The following is a 9,069-nucleotide window of genomic DNA, read 5'->3' on the forward strand; positions in this document are numbered from 1 at the left end:
ATCTAGTCCGATCGTATGTACGGCCATGACCATGCCATGGTGGGGTACTTGTCCATGTATGTATGTCAGTATGTAAGTACAGGGCGGGGTACTTCATATCGTCCCAAAACGGGGCAATTGGCACAACATCTCTTCAAACGTAGCCCTCTCCAACTCCTTCCTTTTCAAAGCCCCCCAGGATCCAAACCATCTTCAAAATCAATATAAACAAATAATAAAATAAAAATAAAATAAGATAAGATAAAATAACATGACAGACATCCTAGACTCAGTCCTCAACCTCGAGGAAGAGTACGTGCCCCCCTTTCTCCCTATCAAAACCGCCCCTCAATCCCCATCACATCACTTCTTTAAAAAAATAAAATAAAAATACCACACTAACAACACAAAATAAAGCTACTACACCCTCGGCCACACAGAAGGCACCCTCGCCGGCGCCACAGCCGGCCGTCTAGAAGGCCGCGCATTCGGCATAGAAAAGGGTTTCGAAAAGTACCTAACCCTCGGCATCATCAAAGGCCGTACCAAAATCTGGGAATCCAGAACTTCCCCTTCTTTACAATCATCATCATCATCACTTGACCCCCAAAAAATAACAATCACAAACCCCCGCCACTTAAAACACCTAGAACTCCTACAAACTCTATCAACTACTCCACCAATCCGTAACGAAGAAGATGATGTAGAAGAAGTCGATGATAGGATAAGAAGGGGGAAAGCCAAAGTTAAGATTTTGGAAAATACTTTGAGGGAGGGTGTACCACTTGATGAAGATGGTGAAGAAAATGAAGTTGAAGTTGAAAGGGATGGGAGGACCCCTAAGAAATTGGGGTCAGGGGTAGCTATATCCGGTGCTACAGGATTGGAAACCGAATTCGAAGACTTCAAGATACGGAGGAGCTAAAACAAAATCTCTCCTTTTTTCCCCAAAGAAATTACATTATTCGGTCAGAATATATCTCTCCCACGGAAGGGGGAGAAAGAACGGCTACGTCCTTTAAAAGTTCCATGTTTGATTGAGATACAAGTAAGTAGCTCCTACAATGCCATACCAGGTAGTTATTATTGATAAACATGCTAACAATCTCTATAAGATCTATCCAGTACCAGATACCTACTACATAGGAAATTGAGAAATATGATATAATCCACATACCTACCTAAATACTTCAGTATGTATATAGAATCATATGTACCCAACTCACAGAGATACCAATCCAAGACCGCGATAGCTTTTTCGTGTCTATTTTATCTTCCTTCTACCTTCATTCTTCTTTCAGATTACACCTTAAACCTCATATCGATATATATCAAATCACATCTACAATCTACACAAGAAACAAATCTTTGACGGGAAAAAAAAAGTATGACATTCCCCTCAGTCCCCTGCTACGCATGAATGAGGACTATCTACAGCCAGAGAATGCCAATACAAAAAAAATAACCCCAAAGAATGACAAAAAAGAAAAACAAAAGAAATCCCCCCCCAGACTCCCCCTCCCACATCCTGCCAAACACCACCGGTTACGAAAGCTATTCTACTCAATCACCTTCCCAAAGATAACCCCCCTTTTATCTCACACAGCCCCAACCAATGCGCACCCCCTATCCAAACCCTTGTCCAAGTGTATGTACACCCCCGAAGGAGCTTCAACCTCGCTAGGACGGCTACAGAGAATGGAAAGAAAGTGCCACCGATTAAGGAAGAGACTGTGCGAGGAGAGGAACCATGGTACGTACTTCTCTCCTGCAATCACTCCCAACAAGCCAAAGGACTACAAAACCGCTCAACCCGCTTTCAGGAACTTATCCAATCCCCCGCCCCGAGAAGTCCCCTACTTTGCATCCCAAAGAATGAATCCCTAGCATCAAAGGTTAAGATCGCAGAGTCCCCAGCACGCAGCTGAAAGGAGCATCAACGAAACCAATGCAAACCAAGGAAACCTCGATCTTCAGCAAAAGTAAAGAAAATCAAGGAACAAGGAAAAGGAAAGCCCTTCAACGGGGACGTCCCGGTATGCATCTTCGGCTTGAAGAAAGAAACCACATAGGGAAGTAGGAACATACCTGACCGGACCCGCAATAAACCAATGCATACCCGAAGATACCACCAGTTGAGATCATGCAGAGTCACTTATCTTTGAGAAAAGCTTCTTTCGAATAACCAACCAGCGCCTGTCGCAGGGAAAGATTGGGGGTCTCCACCAAAAAAAAAAGAAAAAAAAAAGAAAAAACTCCCCCACACCGACCCAGATAAAAGAATGAAAGGGGAGGAAACCCACATGAGGCGTTCCGACCAATTAGTAACGCTGGAAGGAACGTCTGCCCCTCATGTAGGGCTTCACCGCAGATTTCATGCGGTCCTCGTAGCGTTGATAAAACGCACGCTCCTTGCCGAGGTCCAGGCCACAGGTGCTATGTCGAGCATCCCTGTGGGAGATTGGGATGTACCTCGGGAACGAATCCACCGAGGACATAGCGGACGGAACATCAAGTTCCTCCGGCATCCCAGTCTCAGGACCTGCGGAGCAGACGAGGCTCCCCTGAGTTGGAGTCGTTGCAAGCGAGGCGACTTCGCTCGAGACCTCGATGGCAACAGTCGAGGGAGCGGCGGCTGGTGGTGTCAATTGTCGGACGCGGGCGCCCTTTGGACCAGCGGCGGTCGAAGTAGGAGACACAGGCAGCTCAGTCTCCTTGGACAACTCCTCCCACGGCACCATGACGGGGTCGCAAAGATACTCGGCCGGGATATCTCGGTTGACCGGTACTTTGTCGTCAAAGTGAACCCCATCTTCGTCATAGTACCATGGAATTTTACCATCGGGAGCATCCCAGACGAAGCCTTCGAACGGATTCTCAGGCTTGTCGTCCAGTCCGCAATCGGTGTAGTCCGAGGTGAAGAGTCCATTCGACATCGCCTCGCTTGCAACTGCAGCCCCACGGAGGGTTCCCGACACCTTTAAACCCACGATCCTTCGCATTAGCGTTAGATTAGAGGGGGTGGGGGAGAGGACTGGCGTGCCCTCCGTGTAGCTGAGAGCCGACCTGGCCGGTTCACAAGGAACACTGGTGGCCGTTGGTTGCGGCTCAGCGGACTGGAGTTCGACAGCCCTAGTTCCGAATCGTCTGAAGAGGGTGGTGAAACCAGTGGAGATGTTCTTCGCGATTGCTTCTCCTCCTTTCCGAAGACTCCCAGCGAAGGTCGTGACAGTCACATCAGCCACCGTATCATGAATTGGCGCCTCAGTTTCTGCACAAGGGGGAAGACCTGCAGGAACTTGGTCGGAGTAGAAAACGGAACTTGCACCAAAACTCGGCGAGAAGAATAACGAGTTGGTGGATTTAAATGCCTGCATAGAGATGTTGCTGGCTAAACTCAGTGAACTGAGTGAACTCAAGGCGCCCAAAGAAGAGAGGGAACCGACAGTGAGGAAACCAAATGTAGACGCTGGTTCCTTCTGCCGTGCGCCATTTCTGACATGAGATGACTTTGGCTTTCCATTCTTAACCGTAATAGGATTGTTCTCAGTCGATTCAATGTCAGAGACGTCGGGAGATGACTTATCCCATGGAGACTTGTAGAGGGTCTCAGATTCGAGACGTCTTCGAATGCGTTCCATTTCAAGCTTCAAGAACGGTACACCAGAAAAAATCGGGGAGATTGAACGATCCGGTTGCGGGTTCAGCAAAGGTGACGCAGGTGGTGAGATTAAAATATCGACAAATCCAAATTCGTCCGGCTGTGAAGGTGGTTGAATATCATTCTCTCCATCAGGGCCAGAAACCGATGCATCGTCCGCTGCAAGTTCAAATTCGTCGGGGTCTAGAAGCTCAGAGGGTTCAGCTGGCTTCCGGGGCGACGGGAGCCTCGGGGGCTCAGCAAAAGACGGACTGAGAACATCGTTAAGGACTTGCATAATCGAGGGAATTCTTAGATTCCCCGGTGAGACATGTCGATTCTGGCGGGTCTTGTTTACCGCGAGCCTGCTTTGTGCACTGTCATATTTTTGGCCAAATATTAGCATTGCATCACTAGTATTTATGAAGTATATTTTTAGAAATATGGAAGAATTTACATACGGAGATGGAATCCGAGGCGATCTAGGCGACCAGGTACCTTGGCCGTAGACCATAGACTCTTCATCCGACGGATAAACAGAAGATCGTGATCGGTCATCTTGGAAAAATAATCTCATTTTCTTGGACTTTTGAGTGCCGCCTAGCGGTGGCGTTGTGCAGGCAATATCTGGAGCCGCCAGAGCTGCAACGATCTCGTCGGTATCTGCTTCAGAAATCGCTGTATTTTCTCCAGTCTGTCGAAGAGCCGGCAGAGGCCAGTCGTTGTGGTTAGAAACCCGACGTAAATCCAGGTCAAGAGTCCAACTGTGACCGGGATTGGAAAGATGGCGTGGTGAAATATGAGCGATCTGAGGGAGGCGGGGCTCATTTTCGTCGTCATCATCGAGGAATGGGGTGTCAGAAGGTCCGTCAAATGTCAAATGTGGGTTTGGTGGTACAGCCAGAGGATCCTTGATAAGAACTTGGTTTAGATCTTTGCCCATGAGATCTCCGCCATGGTCTTTTTGGGATTGCTGCAGTTGTTCCCCGGACTTCTGCTCTAGTTCGAGCTTATCGGCTGCTTCAGCTTCCTCCTGAAGGCGAGCAAGCTCTTTCCCTTCTTGATAGAAGGCCTCGATTTCTTCCCAGGTGGGTTTCGGATACCGACGACGGGTTGTTAATTGCCGGACGGTCTTTGCGACCCTCACAACCATGGGTGGCTCCACCAGGCCCGGTTGTGTATTAATGACAGCATCAGTGCGACTCTGATACTGTCCCTTACTACTACTGTTTTCTCCGCTACGGCCACATCCGCAGCACCCGACTAACTTGCTAACCAATTCCATCGCGTGTGTTGACGTGTATGTAAAGACGTAACAAAGGGGAGTACGGTCGAGCTGTGAAAGAAGAGATTGAAGGAAGAGATAGATGAGGAAGGGGTGAAAGGTGTTTTCTGGTAGTCGAAAATGGAAGAGTGGACTCAGAGGGGGGAAGGTGAGACGGGGAGAGAAGAAGAAGGGAAATAAAAGGGAAAGAAAGAGACGGCCTGGGAGGGCTTGGTTTATGGCGGGGAGACGAGGAGGCCATATTAATTATGGTGTATTTTGCCATCCCGTCTATTTTTTATTTATTTATTCACCTCTCAAAAGAAAATATTATATACATTGGCTATCAATTCAATTTCCTTAATACTCCTTTTATTCATTATTTATTTTATTTTATTTTATTTTTATAAGTTATGGTTCCCCAGGTGCCTTCTATTTATTCTAGCCTTTTGCCAGACCGATGATTTTCAGGAGTGTCATGACGTTGCAAAGATACAGTAGATCATTATTAACTTACTCCCAGATTATATTGTATATCTAACAGCTAGGCGGACTGTGTATAAGCATACGGCACCTTTCTCAGCTTGCCGAAGCGTTTTAATACAAGATTAGATACCTTTATGATTTATACCACGGCATTTTAAACACAAGACTAGGCATTTTATATCTAATTGACCGAATTATATACGCGTATCGATTAATTCTCCCACAACACCCTCTGCCATCCACAGAGCGTTGGAATTTGTGTGTTGCATGATGTTGGGATTTCCCGTTCCAGCAGCTTATCGATAAGAAGCTAGCAAGCTGCACCGACCTCCAAACCCACACGGGCAGGTACAACTTAGTTCAACTGGGCCAGATTCACGATAACCATTACGAAATACATTCCTCGAGTAAGCAGACAGATATAAGACATCAGCATTCCTCATCTCGGACTTCACTCCGCAGTTCCACAGCAGCTGCAAATGCAGACGCAACAGACCTAGATTTAGTCTGATTATGTATGTGCAACCGTTTGACGCCGGACTGTCTCGAAGTTTCCAGAACGAGCAAAATTTATAGACCGGGGTCCTGACAGGCGCGATATCGGCAGCCCGCCCGGTTAGTTAGGGACTGGTCGTGATATCTGCAGTGGATGGTGAATGTGATTCGTCCCATCGTATGCCTCTTAGGACTCATTTCATTGGCCCTGCCCCCTCAACAAGCTAGTAATTGCATGTAACTATCGGAAACCCCGGCTAAAGCTTCTGTCTCGAGCTCGACCGGTGTGAACCGTAAACCGCAAACCGGTGGGGTCGAGTTCGAAGGAGCTAGTTTTCGACCCCAAAAAAAAAAAAATCAATTCTGGAGTGAGGTGCAGCGGTGCAGAGCTTTTGCAGGTGGCAGGCTTTTGCAGGCTTTTGCAGGTGGCGGGGTCCCAATACAATTGCCAATATTTGTATTTAATTCGAAAAATTTTCCCTTCTTGTTCCTACCCCTCTTCCTCTTCCTCTCTTCTTCTCCTCCTCCACCACACTCTATCAACTACCTCATCTCCAAATTCCTTTCCAAGATTTCGTTCATCAGGAAGAAAGGTTTATCTAAAATCTTCATCATGGTTCAATCGTAAGTCATCATTGAGACATCAAATTCGATGGATTGCGCGCGTATTAATGTCGCTGTCTTTGTCCAGATCTGTTCTCGGTTTCCCCCGTATGGGAGGTATGTCACAAGAAAACCCGCGTCTCTCCTCCGAGTCATTGAGGCTTTGGTGGGTATTCAATTGCATCCACTAACTTTTCCGTAGCCAACCGTGAGTTGAAGAAGGCTACCGAGTCCTACTGGGCCGGAAAATCCTCCGTCGAGTCTCTCATCGAGACTGGCAAGACCCTCCGAGCTGCCCACTGGAAGATCCAGAAGGATGCTGGTGTTGATATCATCCCCAGCAATGACTTCTCTTTCTACGATCAGGTCCTTGACCACATCCAGCTCTTCAATGTACGTCTCTTCTCTAACCCAATTGACGCGTCTCGTAACCCCTCGCTAATATCAGTCTGTACACAGGCTGTTCCTGAGAGATACACCAAGTACAATCTATCCCCCCTAGAGACCTTCTTTGCCATGGGCCGTGGTCTCCAGAGGAAGGCTACAGATACCACTGAAGCCGTCGATGTTACCAGCTTGGTATGTTACTCCCTTCCTACCTATAGTAACTTCCCCGCCCTAATTACGTAATGAACAGGAAATGGTCAAATGGTTCGACAGCAACTACCACTATGTCCGCCCAACTCTCCAGGATAACCAGACCTTCAAGCTCTCTGGCACCAAGCCCATTGATGAGTTCAACGAGGCCAAGGAGCTCGGAATTGTCACCCGTCCAGTCGTTCTCGGACCTGTCTCTTTCCTCCACCTCGGAAAGGCTGACCGTGGCCAGACTGTTAACCCAATTGACTTGCTTGACAGCCTCCTCCCAGTCTACGAGGAGCTTCTTACCAAGCTCGCCGAGGCCGGTGCTGAGACCGTCCAGATCGATGAACCAGTCTTGGTTCTCGACCTCCCAGAGAAGACCAAGAAGGCCTTCGCCACCGCCTACTCCAAGCTCGGAGCTTTGGCTAACGGTCCCAAGCTGGTCTTGGCTACCTACTTCGGTGACATCGTCCACAACATCGACGTCGTCCCATCGATCAACCACCTCTACGGACTTCACATCGATCTCGTCCGTGCCCCTGGTCAGCTTAAGGATGTCCTAGCTGCCGTTGGTGAGAAGCAGATTCTCTCTGCCGGTGTCGTTGACGGACGTAATATCTGGAAGACCAACTTCAGCAAGGCCATCGGCCTCGTTGAGACTGCCGTCGAGGCTCTCGGAGCTGACCGCGTCATTGTCGCTACCAGCTCTTCCCTCCTCCACACCCCACACACTCTCGCTTCGGAGAAGAAGCTCGCCGCTGATGTTGCCGACTGGTTCTCCTTCGCTTCTGAGAAGGCCAAGGAAGTTGCCATCATTGCTAAGGCTGTCACTGAGGGCTCTGATGCTGTCGCTGAAGAGCTCAAGGCTAATGCTGCCTCTGTTAAGGCCCGTGCTACCTCCGAGCGCACCAACGATGCTGCCGTCAAGGACCGTCAAGCTGCCATCACTGAGGCCGACTACAGCCGCAAGTCCCCATTCCCAGAACGTATTGCTGCTCAGTCCAAGACCTTGAACCTCCCCAAGTTCCCCACCACCACCATTGGTTCCTTCCCACAGACCTCTGAGATCCGTGTTCAACGAAACAAGTTCACCAAGGGAGAGATCACCGCCGAACAGTACGAGAAGTTCATCGAGAAGGAGATCGATGATGTCATCGCCATCCAGGAGGAGATCGGTCTCGATGTCCTCGTCCACGGCGAGCCAGAGCGAAACGACATGGTTCAATACTTCGGTGAGCGCCTCAACGGCTACGTCTTCACCACCCACGCCTGGGTCCAGTCTTACGGATCTCGTTGCGTCCGTCCACCAATCATCGTTGGTGACATCTCTCGTCCAGCTCCTATGACCGTCAAGGAGTCCAAGTACGCTCAGTCCAAGACCAAGAAGCCAATGAAGGGTATGTTGACTGGTCCAGTCACCTGTCTTCGATGGTCCTTCCCACGTGACGACGTCCACCAGTCCGTTCAAGCCGAGCAGCTCGCTCTCGCTCTCCGTGACGAAGTCGTCGACCTCGAGAAGGCCGGCATCTACGTCATCCAGGTCGACGAGCCAGCCATCCGTGAAGGTTTCCCTCTCCGTGACGGCAAGGAGCGTGACGAGTACCTCAAGTGGGCTGTCAACAGCTTCAAGCTCTCCACCGCCGGTGTCGAAGACGGTACCCAGATCCACTCCCACTTCTGCTACTCCGACTTCCAGGACATGTTCTCCCTCATCTCCGACCTTGATGCCGATGTCTTGTCCATCGAGAACTCCAAGTCCGATGCCAAGCTCCTCAACGTCTTCAAGAAGGAGGAGTACCCACGTCACATTGGACCCGGTGTCTACGACATTCACTCCCCCCGTATCCCAAGCTACGAGGAGATCAAGAACAGAATTGAGGAGATGCTTGCCTACCTCAAGCCTGAGCAGCTCTGGATCGACCCTGACTGCGGTTTGAAGACCAGACAGTGGACTGAGACTAAGCCTGCTCTCACCAACTTGGTCAATGCTGCCAAGTTCTTCCGTGAGAAGTATGCTTAA

The 9,069-nt window shown here is 49.3% G+C and overlaps 3 protein-coding genes across 3 annotated transcripts; 2 read left to right on the forward strand and 1 right to left on the reverse strand.

The window, feature by feature from the left end:
* Positions 1-250: 250 nt before the first annotated feature.
* Positions 251-904, forward strand: AOL_s00110g107 (uncharacterized protein; the record flags this gene model as incomplete). The annotated part of the gene is made up of 2 exons (XM_011126797.1): positions 251-291; positions 397-904. 2 exons carry the CDS (start codon positions 251-253, stop codon positions 902-904), a joined length of 549 nt encoding a protein of 182 aa, XP_011125099.1.
* A 1,396-nt stretch (positions 905-2,300) lies between these two features.
* On the reverse strand, positions 2,301-4,904 carry AOL_s00110g108 (uncharacterized protein; the record flags this gene model as incomplete). Its single annotated transcript, XM_011126798.1, has 2 exons — positions 2,301-3,996; positions 4,081-4,904. 2 exons carry the CDS (start codon positions 4,902-4,904, stop codon positions 2,301-2,303), a joined length of 2,520 nt encoding a protein of 839 aa, XP_011125100.1.
* A 1,573-nt stretch (positions 4,905-6,477) lies between these two features.
* AOL_s00110g109 (uncharacterized protein) lies at positions 6,478-9,069 on the forward strand (the record flags this gene model as incomplete). Its single annotated transcript, XM_011126799.1, has 5 exons — positions 6,478-6,488; positions 6,556-6,584; positions 6,670-6,860; positions 6,927-7,046; positions 7,105-9,069. The coding sequence occupies 5 exons, from the start codon at positions 6,478-6,480 to the stop codon at positions 9,067-9,069; spliced, it is 2,316 nt and encodes a 771-aa protein (XP_011125101.1).

This window comes from Orbilia oligospora, assembly GCF_000225545.1.
Source record: "Orbilia oligospora ATCC 24927 unplaced genomic scaffold scaffold00110, whole genome shotgun sequence".
NCBI lineage: Eukaryota > Fungi > Ascomycota > Orbiliomycetes > Orbiliales > Orbiliaceae > Orbilia > Orbilia oligospora.